The sequence below is a fragment of the Alosa alosa genome, chromosome 11, assembly GCF_017589495.1.
Source record: "Alosa alosa isolate M-15738 ecotype Scorff River chromosome 11, AALO_Geno_1.1, whole genome shotgun sequence".
NCBI classification, from domain to species: Eukaryota; Metazoa; Chordata; class Actinopteri; order Clupeiformes; family Clupeidae; genus Alosa; species Alosa alosa.
In genome coordinates, this window is record NC_063199.1 from 16,023,072 (window position 1) to 16,038,655 (window position 15,584).

Here is a 15,584-nt window from a genome sequence, read left to right on the forward strand (position 1 = left end):
TGTCAATTTCTTCACATGTTCCAGACATACAAAGAGATCGAAATTACGTTTCTCACTATCCCACGGTGAAGACAAGACATATTTTACCAATTTAAGTCCACAGACAAACATAACATTCAAGTAAACAAAAAAGTAAGTAAATAAGAGGGTACATATAATAATGAAAAAATAAGAGCAGCAAAATTTGGTTGAAATTGTGCATAGACAGTCAATAAAATACTAGTGCAAAGTCAGTGTAACCCTATGTGTATATGTCTGTGTATGAGTGTGGTATGTTTGTAGGTGTTTGTTGTTTTAAGCCCCCAACGTCGTCTTCTAGGCATGCGCTGCATGGAAGGCATTAGGGTTAGGGGCCTTGAAGTCGACGGTCGCAGCGCTGCCTTGAAGTCAAAACCTTAAAACACCATCGAGTGTGTTTGTATTGTGCTGATATTGTGTGTGTGTGTGTGCGTATAGCAGCTGAGAACTATGTGGAAATCAGTTGGAAATAACACATTTGTTGTGCTTGGATGTCCGCAGTGTTGCCTGGAGGTCTGATATCACACCACAGAGAGAGCCGCGCTGGCAAATCCCCACAGACAGGATGGCCCGGGATTTGTGTCATCTTTGCTAACTCCCATGAAAGCAGCACAGGATGGATGTGACACATTCCTCTCCACATCGTTTGAGGGGAGAAAAGCGAGTAGGCTTTTAGTTTAGGAATCGCAAAGTTTGTAGAAGCATACACAGGCCACTGACTGTTTTTTCTGGGTTTTGAAAGGCCACGGTAGACTTCATGGAAACTTTAAGTTTGTGAGATACATAGCCTACTGCTTTCTTAAGGGTGATGGAAATAAGTCATGACAACTTTGCTCCCAGTCACCACAAAATCAACGATGTGTGTGAAATTGCATACCCATTCAATGTAGATATGATGTGTTTTTTAAAGGAGAGTCTGCACGACAACTGGTGTTCATGAAATATCTTTACTATCTGATAGTCAATTGTAACACAGTGAATCACTACTTAAGAAATAAACAAACACATAAACAAATAAACAAACAAAAAACACAAAACATCAGTTCACATTCACATTGTACTGTATTCATAGTCTTCATCTCACAAACATCACTCTTTCATATCGATAACTAGCCACTGAAAACAATGATGCCGTGACACAATGTACAACATTTAACACCAAGTTTCACTAATTTATTGAGCTGTTCTGCTATGTTAATAGGTGAAGTTTTATTAAATGAAGTGGAATGTCTCCTTGCTTGATATGATAGCCAAATAAATGTCTTTTATGTTGATGAACACAATGTCATGAAGGCAGTCAGAATTCCTCTTCAATGCACACTAAATGCATAGAATGTCAGGCCACAGAGACACATGTGACCACTGTGACCACAGAGGGGGTGTCAGAGGGGAGAGAAGGGAGGGGAGGTTCGGCGACATGAAAAGCATGCCAGTATAGCCCATAGCATGCGTGAGGCTTGTCTGAATAACATGCTAGAGAAGCAGCGGCAGGGGAGACCTAACCAACGACATACCAGAAGAGTCGTCTCCTTTGAGTCGGCTTCAGGGCTAGCTTCAGTGGTCCTTGTGTTATGGCCTAGACAGAATATTAAATGTATACCACTAAAAGAAGTTCATCTTATTCCAAGCATTCCAGCTTTTCATTAAACTCTGGGGGAATGGATGTACATGTGTACACTGGTCAATTCATCATCCTCATCAAAATATATTTTTCATAACTAAAATAAATAATAGCTATGGATAAAAAATAGTGCTCATCAGAAGTGTGTTTAGAGGCCCCTGATCTAGCATCAGAATCGTATCACATATATTTACCCGTAGGTGCACACTCAGGTCAGAGATCAATGGAAGCACTTGGGCGTAGTGTCTCGTGATTGGTCAGGCTCGGAAGGGGTAAGGGGTCAACCCACGCCTAGCTCGTGGGAAACAAAGCACTCCTTCTGTGAATGTGAAACGCTCTGCGCGGTTTCACACGGTTCCGTCGTCTGTATGAAAGCACCGCTCTCTTTCATTACAGAGATCGCAGCACACCGCATGCAGCACAATGGTAAAGTACAGGGTTGACTTCAATACTCCCCAAAACCTCTGACCGTCCCATGCCAGAGCCGGACACTGCAGCAGCAGCAGCAGCAGGGGTCATGGCCACGGGTCCTTGAGCTCATCCCCGGTCTCCCTCAGTGCTTCGGCGCTCGGCCGCCCTGGTGTTTGGACAGTGGTTGCGTTTTTCCCACCACGTCTGGCTGGCTGGCCCGGGTGTGGGCAGACGCAGACCGGGGCAGACTGGGGATGCAGCTTCACTGGGCAGATGTCATGGGCTGGGCAGACGCAGGCCACAGAGAGCCAGAGTATCCCAGTGCAGGGCCCAGACAGGCCTCCGTGCCCCTGTCTGCTTCTGCACGCTGCCACCCCTTCGGCTCCTGTCAGTTGCATGCTTGAAAGGCTCTGGCTCCTCCGACACGCAACAGCCAGGGGTAGAGCACGACAGTGCTCACCATGCAGGAGGGGGTGCAGGGAGCGGAAGGGAGCTGGGTAACATGAGGTTGGTGGTGGGGGATTGGGCTTGTTGGGAGAGGAGACGAGAGGGGGGTTGTCTTGTGTGGTTGGCACTGTGTTGAGGATGATGGCATCTCTCTCAATCCCCACCCCCAGGGACTTGAACGCAGTGTAAAACAACCCACCCCCTTCCCAGCTCTGAACCACACACACAACCCGACCCCCACACACACACACACATACTATGCCCCCAACCCACCCCCCACACACACATACTGTACTATGCCCCCAACCCACCCCCTACACACACTAACTTTGCCCCCAACCCGCCCTTCACACACACATACTATACCCCCAACCCACTGAGCAGTGATGGGTCTCATATCTCCTCCTCCTGTTAACAACAAATCAAAAAAGGAAGTCCGAGTGGTTTGAACACAGAGCGTTATCCCCATGACGTCCAAACCTCAGGAAGATTGGTGCACATTTTGTCCTCTCAAGACTAAATATATACATGCACATACACACATCTTCTAACACACACACACAAAACACACACACGGGTGTTGAAGCCTGTTTTTATCGCTCAGGTTTCTGCAGCCCAGAAAAACTGAGGGACTAAAGATGAGCTATACTTTCGAGATCTTCTCCTCCCCTGACTTCTTAGAGTCACTTGTGTTTTTCTCAGACTCCATCTCTGACCTGTGGGGATCAAGCAAAAGAGGAAACTCACAAAACTGTAGTAGAGCATCAGATTATTATATTGGTTTAAACCCTTTCAAATGTCACTTGTTTATCCTTTTGCGTTATTCACCCACACTTAAGTATCATTAATTCAGCTCAATATACTTCTTATCATTGAAAATGTAGTGACATAGTCATTCGAGTTAGTGTCAAGTTTAAAGTTAGGCGTTATAGAATGTAATACTATACATACTTATGAAGAACTGAATATATGTTATATATATAAAATAATACAGGTTGTGACCAGGACAAGTAGAACAGTATCAAGTGTGACCAGTGATTACGCTGCGTCTGCAGAGGTCTTGAGGAGCATATAAGAGCCTCTTGTCCCCGGGGGCGGTCATAACTGATTACTGAGTAAAGTGCTCAACACTGGTGGTCAGAAGTTGCAGAGGCTCATTTGAGTGCTTGAGGCTTGGGTTGTTTGTACACTCATTAGTTTGACATGTTCTTGACAAACCGCATGAGAGCCAACGTCAGTCACAATTATGCTGAGGTATGCAATGCAGTACTGCAGAGCACAGCAGCGAAGTCTGATACAGCCAGTTAGTTAATCATTCGTCAGGGCCCACCTCTGTCCTCCACACACATGCTCACGTCACGCCCATGATGGACGGATGGCTTTTACTGAAGCCTCTGTGTTTCTCTTCCTCCATCACTCCTGATCCGTCACATCTGATTTGGTATGATTTTTTAATCATCTATTCTTTAGTCACTTGCTATTGAGTATAACAGGATATCCAGTGGTTAAAGTGGGATTTGGCAGGTGGGGGGGAACCCTGAAATCCAGTGTCGGTGCAATGAGGAAAAATGACTCAACATTGGACAACATATTGAGTATCGTGGTGTAGCAATACTTTTTTTAGACAGGAATGGCTAGCTTGTTGGTCACCGCTGTCATTAAAAATAGCCCCCATATTGATTTGTGCTTAGGGGTGTCACTAGACCTAGGACTGCACTGGGGCACCCTAGGGGGGTCCGGGGGCATGCTCCCCCGAAAGAAAATTGTGTATATTTTAAAATTGAAATGCATCAATCTGGTGCACTGTGAAAAGAAATTTAGAGATTAGATTTGCTTATTTTTTTTATCTATGGATGGAAATATTTGTGCTGTAGCCAAAACTGTTTTGCACACACAGGTGGAATAGCTATGATGAGCCTACAACAATAAGTTCACAACTACAAAGCATATTTGCTAAGTTTCACAGTTCAGAGACAGTTCATGAAATTATGCAGAAGTGGTCACCTGCTAGTTAATCTAAAATAAGATAGTTATCTTGGTCATTGTAATGGCCATCTATAGATTACATGCTATAGCTTCCTTTTCATTCTGAGCTACCCATCTGGGAAAGTATGATTTGTTTTCCCTTCATAATTTTTTGCATCAATGTCACTAGGAAGCATGCCAGTAGAATATATATATATTCATATCTGTTTAGGTGGGATTATCTGTAATCTGGCAATATAAGAACTATGATGGGGGGTGATATTTTGATTTGTTGAACACCGTGATCCTGAAGCAGAGGCAGGCTGCAATTTGATGATGCACGCAAAAAAATAGCTCACCATTTAATTTAAACAATATCATCACGCTATGTCAATGGCATGAAAGAATATATTTATTTATTAATTTATTTGAGGCGTTCCCCCCCACTTTAACCCCTGAGGATATCACATGTAAATTGTGTACTGCTATGAATATGAATGCAAATGTAAGGCTGTGTAAGGGACACTGCAGGTAAGTGACTCTGGATTGTCTCCCCAGTCAAACTTAGAACAAACTAAAACCAAAGAAACACTTGTTTAATAAGAACAACAAATTAGGGCTGAATGGGATTTCAAAATGTGCAATCTGTTATGACACTGCTTTCTCTACCCCCTTCTCTTCCATGGCAAACTGGACAAATCACCTCTGATAAAGCAACTCGAACAGAATGGAGCTCTGAGAAAGGATGCTCTCAAAAACAGACCATTAGATTAGGTCAATGCCTCCTCTCTTGATTGAGTCAGAGAACACAAACCCTCATAAACAATGGCTGACTGAGAGCAAGACACTGGATTTATATAACACACCAGGATGAATCAGAGATTGTCGCTCTAGCCCTGTCAGAACGATTTTTAGAAGTTGTCTCTTTTTATAAAATGCAAAATGGATACTTTCAGGGCAAAAGTCAGACAGCACTTGCACTAAGTTATTCTGGGGGTGGATAAAAAGTAAACTGGTTTAAATCACAGGACCAAATGAGAGCTGGCAGCGATGAATATTCGGTGAATGCATATAAACCATAATCTCTTCAACCACGCGGATGCAACCATATCTTATTTTACAAGACAGCCACCACAAATGGAGCCTGACAGGATGGTACTAGTTCCATATTCCCTTTCTGTCTGAGACTATACACTCCTAGCACCCACTGTTATTTGTGTGTGTTTTGAAGAGAAAGGGTGTGTGTGTGTGTGTGTGTGTGTGTGTGTGTGTGTAGAGTGTAGACGTACCCTTTTCTTCTCAGAAAGCAACAGAAGAGTGTTATGATAATTATGATGCCGAGCACTGATGCCACTATTATGGAAATCAACACACCTGCAGAGAAAAAAAAACACACTGCACAGTGAACCTGCAAATCTGTAGTGCTGTAGCGTGTGTGTGTGTGTGTGTGTGTCTGTGTGAGAGTGTGTGTGTGTGTGTGTGTATGTGTGTAAGAGTGGGGATGTATGTTTATGGGTGACACAGGGGGACAAATATTTAAATTTGTTACGCATGACTATGGGAGTTTGTATGTGTGTCTTTACTTAATGTTTTAATAATTAATAATACAGAATATTCATTAAGCACTTGCTGTAATTTCAATGGAATTCAAACACATTGAACTGGTATGAACTGTTGCAGTGATGTTAATTGTGGTTGGCATGCTGTCTACAACTGTCACTTCGGAGATGACATTCATAAATCCTCCTTTTGGTGACTTCACCTGTTATTTTCAATGAAAACAGATTGGAACTAGCTAGAACCTACTTATTTTCAACAGAAGGTCTTAAAGCCTACAGTTTATTAGCAACATAATGCAATATTAAAACAGTCCCATACAACAGTGTATATACAGTACTTATAAGATAAAATTGAGAGGGGAATGATGACATTATTAGCCATACTCTGAAACTGCTTAAAGTGTGACGGCAAAAATCAGCACACCTGTTCTAGAAAAAGCCTATGCCTGCCAAACCCTGGACGGTACACACACACACAAACAAACAAACACAACCCACAAGCAGCCCTGAAACAAATAGGCCCGTGGTTAGTCATCTCTTCATCAGAGGGTTGAACATGTTTGATGCATAGGCATGCATTAGAGAGAGAGCAGTGGTTAAGCAGTGTGGTGTGGTGAGGGGCAGACAGACCACAGTGACGTAGCGGAGAGTGTGTACGTCACACGTTAGCCTCTGACTCAGGCCTGCCTATATACTGTATGAATGAGGCTATGATGATGGGGGTGTGAGTTTGTTGAGTTAGATGGAGAGAGAAGCTGACTGACATGCATGAATACAGACACAATGCATGTGTATGCGTGCACACGCACACACACACACACAAAAAGAGATGCATATCAACTAATCTTTCAAGTGCACACACACTCAAATAGGCATACAAACACAAACATGCACATGCACACACACACACACACACACACACACACACAGTCTAATGTTGCTGAGTGAAACATACCCAAGCTCATTGAAGGAAAGATACCTTAGTGAGAAAAGAGAGGAGAGAGCAGTATCAGCATCCCACTAGGAGAGAAGAGTCAGCACACACACAGAGATACACAGAGGAGGTAGTGTGTGTGTGTGTGTGTGTGTGTGTGTGTGTGTGTGTGTGTGTGTGTGTGTGTGTGTGTGTGTGTGTGTGTGTGTGTGTGTGTAAAAAGAGTCAGCATACAGATAGAGATACACAGAGGAGGTAGAGAGAGTGTGTGTGTTTGCATGTGTTTCTGTATGTGAGGGCACATAGTTAGTTTCCAGATCTCTTCAATATAACACTCACTCACTCAGTCATATAACTCAAACAGTCTCCTCACATCGTACATACAAACAGTTAAGTGCTGCTACGGTTAAACAAATCACATAATCACGATTCAATGGGTTTATTATGTAATAGCTTTATTTTTACCAATTAAAACAAGCACATTGAAACAAAATATATGTCAATCCCAATTTGGTTTGTCTTAAATAAGGAAATCAAACCCAAACCGGCAGCAAACAATGCTTTAAATACAGGAATGTAGAAGCACTTATGGACTGTCTTTTTTAGGGTTAGCTGCCAGCTGCCATCGTCCACTTTGCACCACCCTTCAACCACTTCAATATATAATTACCACGACACAGAGCTCAACTTTTCCCATTAAACTTAGACAGAATTTCCTTGCCAGTAAATGTGTTCATCACGACATATTTAAACGCATGCTACCCACGCAAGGTCCAGTGATGTTTGGAACAGACCTCTGCTCTACTGGAATGCCTTGGTCAAGAAAAGCTCCCATATGCTGAAAAGTGACCGTTATGTAATGCCCTCAATTAGCTGTTGAAAAAAGAGAATTGTCCAACACATTCTGCACCACCCCAATGCAAGCTAGAGGAAATACGTTTAGAAATATAGGCATTAAGCATTAACTAGATCTTTAGCTATTGGGCTGTGTGACATAACCTCTTTGCTGCTCATGCATGTCTTTCTGTGCTTTAAATGTGACAGGAGCGTCCTCCATGCCAAAGAGCATTTCTGAACGCTCACAGTAGCTTTTCAGTTCCTGTGGCATCTTAGTGCTCTAATCTTCCCATTCCAAGGGCTGGATTCGGTTGTGTCTATTGGCATTGATGTAGGCATTGCTATAGGCGTTGTTGTTGGCGTTGTTCTTGCCAAATGTTGACTGGGAGTTCCGCATTGGTTTCTTGGTCGTTGCTCTGGACGATGCACGATACGACACGGCCGGCTTCTTCTTGCGACCCATGGTTGCCACGGTAAGTGAGTGGTCGAGCTCGTTGGCCTCGTCGCTGGGCCGCCCGCGGAGCAGGAGCCGGACGGTCTCCAGGTCCAACTCAGACCTGCAGGCCAGGTAGCTGCGGAGGTTGAGCTCGGGGAAGACGGACTTGTGGAGCGCCTGCGTCAGCTGGGCCTGGTCATGGACGCCCCTCAGCTGCCGCTCCGTCCTCTCTGCCAGCGAGCCGTAGCACAGTGCTGCCTCGTTCACGCTGTACTTACCCACGGACTGCCAACCGTGCGTGCCCTTCTGCCATGCTGTGGTGGGCGCGTAGGCGTTATTACCGCCCCGGCTGCCGGTGGTGTCACTGGGCAGGTTGTTTTGCTGCCAGCGCTGTTTGTTTATGCCCGGAGCGTGGGTGCGCTGGCTCTTCCTGGTGTTTTTCCACTTGCCAGTGGTCCGGGGCTTGGGGCTGGCGGCAGGCAGCAGCTGGTACAGGCCCTCGTCTGCCAGGTCTGCCAGGTCACCCACCAGCAGCTTCTGGATGACCTGTCTTCGCTGCAGGGCAGTGGCCGCTTTCAGGATGCCATGCAGCGCCCGTCCTACATTACACCACATGGAGGGGTCAGACACTCACCAGGCAAACAAAGGGGCAAAACATCCCGCTGAGAAGGGACAGAATGTCCCCACGCTGAGAAGCTTAAGCAAAGGAGCCACAGAGTGGAGCTTGAAACCCGGGCAAGAGGCATGGCTTAGTCTGCCAGTTTGGAAATGTTTTGAAAAGCCATTCAGCTCAAGTCAAGTGCAAATGTATACCATGCAGAAGAAAAAGTTGAGAGAGAGAGAGACAGAGAGATTTTCCCCAGCACAAGTGCAAGAGCAGACAGGTTGGTGAAAGAGTGAGTGATGAGTGGGATGCAAATCTCAGTCATCCTGAAGGAGACCAAGTTCCTGTGGTGAACCACTGTGGGCATAACCCAGGAGTCTGGAGACAGATTTATAAAGTGCCGAGCTTCTAATTTCGACCCAAAGTCTGCCCTGTATTGTTTTCAGTGGGAGAATCACATTTGTTGTGATGTCTCGGAGGGAGGATTCCTCCTTCAGACCCCAGAAAAGGAACTGTCCACTGGAGGAACGTGTCACAGATGAGGAAAAGGACAGAAAAGGGAGAAAGTACCCATTCAGCCAGAAACCGCTAGCACCGCTAGCAGGCGGCAATGCAGAAGCGCCTTGCCAACTGTCCTCGTCCTGAGAAAGCCCCGATCCTCATCACAATACTGCACACCAGAGCCCTCTTTTAATAACAACACGCTTCCTGCCCCCAACCAGCTAGGTCAATACTATACTATATAAGTGCTTTGCAGTTGCTTTATAGTGCGAAAGTTTGCCTGTAAGCCAGCTTGTATACATCATGCTTGCTAAGTCCAATGTTCCCATGATGCATGCCAAACCCCAACTCACCATCCTGGAAGGACACCAGGACAACTCTGTTGTCCGTGAGCTGCGGCTTCCGGTAGTTTCCATTCAGAGGCACTGGGGCAGACTCCTGTATGCTGGAGGAGTACATGGCGGACGCCAGGGCCTGGAACTGGTGATGCAGAACAATAACAGATGCTTAAAAAACAATGGCGGTCGCCATTGGCAATGCATATTAAACTTCTGTGGTTCTAATTACATCTAAGAATATATGATGCTTGTTTGATTATTATACTGGCTGTCTGACATGGTTTAGAATGCCCCACATTGAAATGACTGTATTATGGGAACAGCTTGAGATCCTTTTTAAACAATAGGATGTAACAATATCACAATAGATTGCTAGACTCAACAATAAAGCAACTGAAGTTTATGTGTATCAAATTATTACAATTCAATTTCATTCATTGTTATTTATACACTGAATTACACTGAAGTTATTTAGCACACTCACATTTAGATGATAGGAGAAGGTTTACATTTATTGGAAGTTGTATTACACACATCCCTTGGGGAAACAGCCTTTGTATTTATTCATTAATTTGTATTCCTTTGTACCATTCTGTACCAGTAGAGCAGTAGGACACTATACTAGGTGACACACCTGTTGGATTGAGAAGGTGACAGGGTTCCGGAACACAGTCCAAAGTACGCTGGGATAGCACGGGGGCGTGGTCAGAGAGCCGTCATAGCGATAGTACTGATCCAGACGAGATGGGAGAAGGTCTCTGATGTTGAAGGCTGGGACCTGAATCTTTTGATCTATAACAATCAATACACACAATTCACAGGCATGAAAAGGGCACATTTCAGGGCTTCCGTAGACAATGAAACCAAATGTGTGCAATGGGTCACTAAGCAAAATTCCAACCTTTGTATTTAATGCCATTGATGTATTTCAGAAAGTGTTCAAAGGCTGGGTTGAATTCACCAACCTGGGAAAAAAGACCAATAAATCAGGGAAAGAGAGAGAGAGAGCGGTGCCAATACTATAAAAGATCCCAAACTTCTTTCTGCCTGCTGAACAAATACAGAAAACAGCACCGACCTCAATCAGAACCCCCAGGACAGCCAGGCCATCTGACTTATCCACAGCCATGGACATGTTGGGGTACTTGTCGGAATTGAAGTGCACAATGTGCAGCTAGACAAAAGGCAAGGCAAGGCAAGTTTATTTATATAGCACATTTCATACACAGGGGACATTCAAACGGTCCATTAACTGTGAGAGGACAGAAGGGGTACACAGGGGTACACAAGGGTCATTCAAACGCTTCATTAAGTGTGAGAGGACAGCAACGCCCTCTTTACTCCAATAGTGCTCCATTTTTTCGTATTCCCTCAAGGATTTAAGGACACCGTTTGTTTTATTTATTTATTTATTTTTAAAGGGATATTGCAAGAAATAAACATAGACTATATCAGATATTTTTTTACAGAGTCTGAGGACAGTCCTCTTAAACTAAAATTATAATTAGTCATGCCTATTTCACAGTATAATATGCTCTTCCATGACATGAGCTGAATACACATGAGCAATGTAATAATAGAGGGATCAAATTAAACATCTCTAGCCATGCAATAATTTGTTCCTATTGTGAAGTTGCTCTCTGATTTATATGTGTATTGTTCAAGTAGCCTACAGTCCTGTCTAGACTGTATGATGTAGGCCAACATCCCTGATCTTTAATTTTAAGTCTGATCTGGAGACAGCACTTACTGTCTGCATACAGCATTATGGGTAACAGATCTAGAAGAAGTCTCTCACAGAAGCAGACTGTGAAACACAGTTGGCGCTGAGCTGGTGCATGTCTGCCAGATGTGGTCCACATTAATCCTGGACTTATTCCACACCATTAGCAGGCTCACATCAAACAAAGACTGGGTCCACATCCGATAAGGACAAAATCCACGCCAGTGGTGTGTTCAAAAATAGCAAACAAAGTTACTATGCAAAATGTGTTTGCCTTGAACGCTTGCCTCTATTTGGCAAATTTGACTGCACCTCTAACAAACGACCACATTGTCGTCTTCAGAGAGAGGGTAGACTGGTCAGTGATTAGTCACTCTCATCCCGCTAGTACTAATGCCCTCCATCAAACACCTCATTTTCACACACTGCTGCAGGCCTTACCCTGAATCCAACCCCTGTGCAGGATGGCATGCTGCTATGTGACTGCCAAAACAGTGACCCACTGGAGACAGAGTGTGTGTGTGTGTGTGTGTGTGTGTGAGCATCAGGGCAGGCATGATGCAGACACGAACTGCAGCAGTATTTATAGGCAGGGCGCGGCTTCGCCATGGGAAAAAGAGGGGGGCAATTCCTGTATTTCAGGGAGGTGCTCATTTGAACAGGACTCCATCCCTCATTTGGTAGTCCTTAAGGAACAAAAGGAAGACTAGGATGTGAGCCGGGAGTCAAACAGAGGAAGACAGCCCTCTGCTCAAAGTGTCCACTGAAGGACTTGGGTCAAGCCACAGACGCCCAGCCAGACTCTGGTCAGGACGATTGATGGCATCATTCGCGTAGATTACGGGGGGGATGGGGGGGGATATGTCCCCACCACTATTTATAATTTGAATTTTGTCTCCACCACTTCTAAAAATGTGCAAACCAATTGCGACCGAAAAAATCCCCACATACTAAAATCATCGCGTCTAAACCATGCGATAGGCGCACACAATGACATCCTCACAGCATGCACACCTGACTGGATATGTGTGGATCGAGTGTTGCGCAGTTAAGGTTTTTTAACATCCGCACCCACCCGACCCTCCAGTCATTTAATACCTGAGTTGACTGTAGCTCGGAATGCAATCGGTTGCCATAGTAGGCTATCCTAAAATCCAGCGATAAAACAAAGCATGAATTTATGAGCGTCGGTCTGCCCTATATGTATATCCTCTGATTGTAATGTTTACAGATAGGCTATCTAGGCGATATTTGTAACATTTATTTTGTATTTGGCCTGTTATAAAATCATGTAGGGCTATTGAACAATTTAAACACATTGTGAACCCCAAAGTTGGAGACATGCATATAGACATTGCTGCAAATTTAAAACCAGATTACTCTGGAATGGCTAACTGTACAGGGGAGTGCTTCAAACTTTAATTAAAACTTTAAACTATAATTACACCTTTGTGTTCGGTAAGGTCTGCTATTTATTCTGATATATGGTTTGTCATGTGTTGAGGGAAAGTTCGCGAAGCCAAGATGAATGGGTAGGGAGACGGGCGCAGAAAATATGATTAAATTATAAAGTCAGGCTACTTTTCTCGCGAACCGTTTACCACAACAACCACCAACATCGTTTAAAAGCTGAGAAAAAGCTCTTTCGTGTGATACATGTGATGTCTGTGATGAATAGGCTACTTCGCAAGTAGTTCAGCAAATTTTGGTGGGACAGAAATACCTTTACAGAGCAGCAGATCAGGGCTGGCCATATCGGCTCTGATGTACATTGATTTAAATGCATTATCGCTTCATTACCCAACACGCGAACAAGAAAGAAAAGAAAAAAGAAACCAATGAGCTTATGTCACGATTTCTGATAGGCCCAGGCCTAGAGAAAAGACAGCTATTGGTAACCTAACAAGTAGGATTTGCTTTGCCTACTCTGCTGTTTGGTTGTCCCAAACTTTGAGACGACCCATACTCGCATTAACTGAATCTTATCAACCCGAACTGCGATGTTCCAAACAGAGTGACAGGATACAATGCCTAATAATCTCACTGCTAATGTATCCTTATGTTGAGATGTCCATTCTCTTTGCCATAGGCTATCATTTGTGTGTGAAGCATGTTTCAATTAAGACAGTACACAAGCTATTTTTATTGTTGTATTGAATGATTTCATGAATGGATTGTACACACATAGGCTACAGGATTACGGCGCCTGTGAACCTCTGATTTTCAAAGGGGAATCACGGCCAACGCAGGGGGCAACTCTTCTCTTCAATTTCCCTTCCGAATTACTTTTTATTGTCTGAAGACATCTATCGCAAGAATCTAACATTCTAAGCAACAGCAAAGCAAATGCAAGCTAACCAAAGTGCAGTCGGTTCTCCCGCCATGGTTTTGGAAATCACACACCTGCTGCATCTGAGGGCCCACGCATAATAAGGCCTACGCCCATCACTCTACACGCCCCCTGTTGCACGTCACATTAATAGCTGATGCTGCCTCCTGGCTCCCCAAAATGCCGCATCATGTGAACAGATCAGCGGGCCTGCAAATTTTCACCTCGTTTTCAGACACACATTGCGGCAAAAAGACGTCTCATTGGTTCACAGGTTCGAGTAGTTAATCAGTGCATATTGAGGGTCGAGTGGGTGCAGATTGACTCTCCTGACGGGTCGGGTGGGTGCGGATGTACGGTTAAAAAACCTTAACCGGCGCAACACTACTGTTGAGCATATTGTAATGCAGTGTTGAATGGATGAATAGCTTACATAAGGGTACCCCGCACTTTTCAAACCACACTCAAGCTTATGGTTATTGTCCCCACCACTTCTAAAAACAAACTGACGCCCTTGGATGGCATTGTAATAAAAGGTGGTGAGCCCAAGTAGCAGGTTTCATCATTTTTCGTTCCTTATTCCAGGAACCCTCTGAGCTACCAACAACCGTCATCACGTTTACAGAAGCTGGCAGTGTTCTGAAACATAATAGCTACTAGTGCACTTGCTTCAGTTTTTTTTTTAATCAGAATGCCTCTTACAACTGAAACATATGACTGGGCCAGAGAGTGAGCTATATTAAGCCACTCCGGTCTTTTCAAAGGAGGATTCCTCGCCCACGCTTCTCTGCATGCTCAGAAAAGGACAGCAAGGGCTTTTTCGCAAAATTAGGGCAACACAGAAACTCTCATAATGTCAAGGACCAGTGACAAAACAAACATTCTGACCACAAACTGAATGGCAGCCACCCAGTTATGTGAAAACGTTTACTGGGGACAGAGGTATTTAAATGAGCTCGGACTGGCACCGCACTCAAACGGGTCGCCACATAAGGGGTGATAATGGCTGGCATTTCACTAGAACAATGTTTAGGAGCTTCAGCGTAATTGTGCCGACTGTCCTTCATACTTTGCAACATGCAAATGCTGACACTTTTGATGTGGGACTATAAAGTGTATGTCTGCACAGAACAAAGATAGAGCACAGACACAAACGTTAGAGAAAACGTTAGAGCACGGAGCACGTATAAGCCTGAGTAGCAAGAGAGAAACTAGGGCGACATCAGGACTCTGCATTCCGATATATCATTAACTATACCACCATAAAGTTACATAACTACAGTATATGATAAAGCTGCTTTCTGCTCATAAGGGCAATAGTATGATTCTTTTAGGGGAAAGTTCTGTGACAGAAGGGTATCAAACACTTACAGGTTAGCATTTATTGACTCTGTACCATAGTCTTAAAAGGCAATCAAGTGCCTGTTTCGTTAAACTGCAAATGTTTTTGGAATCTAAAATGGGACTGTTCCATTTTCTCAGCGGAATATAGGGATGGGTAGCAAAGTGGGCCAAACCGCAAGACCAGACACCAAACGAGAGTTCAATTACCAAGTCAAATTGCACAATAAGACGTTTCGTTATGGGTGTATACTAGAACATGCTCGCCAACTTCCTAGTGCTCAGAAAGAGAGACAGACAGAGAGAGGGGAGAGAGATTCAAATTCTTTCAAATTGTTAAGGTTTAAAAATGAGCACATTCTGCACTTAATCTAAAACAAGCAACAAATGCAGAGAGACATGCATTGAGGCATGCATTGTATGTGAGTGTGTGTTCAATGTCAAGCACTATAGTCACATTATAATGAATAAATCTTATGGCTCCTGCCCTCAGTGGTGATGCTTAACTATGTACTGCATG

General features: G+C 44.1%; 1 protein-coding gene across 2 annotated transcripts in view; it reads right to left on the reverse strand.

The window, feature by feature from the left end:
* Positions 1 to 7,239: 7,239 nt before the first annotated feature.
* The window catches only part of ca12 (carbonic anhydrase XII), a 35,369-nt gene continuing 27,024 nt past the window's right edge, over positions 7,240 to 15,584 (reverse strand). Inside the window, exons 5-9 of one of the 2 annotated variants that reach the window (XM_048257747.1) lie at positions 10,750 to 10,845; positions 10,573 to 10,636; positions 10,306 to 10,463; positions 9,687 to 9,813; positions 7,240 to 8,827 (exon numbers count right to left, since the gene is read on the reverse strand). In XM_048257747.1, coding sequence (XP_048113704.1) covers positions 8,073 to 8,827; positions 9,687 to 9,813; positions 10,306 to 10,463; positions 10,573 to 10,636; positions 10,750 to 10,845 — 1,200 coding nt within the window. In that variant the 3' untranslated portion in view covers positions 7,240 to 8,072. The remainder of the gene's footprint in view (positions 8,828 to 9,686; positions 9,814 to 10,305; positions 10,464 to 10,572; positions 10,637 to 10,749; positions 10,846 to 15,584) is intronic. The other variant, XM_048257748.1, reaches the window with a different exon arrangement.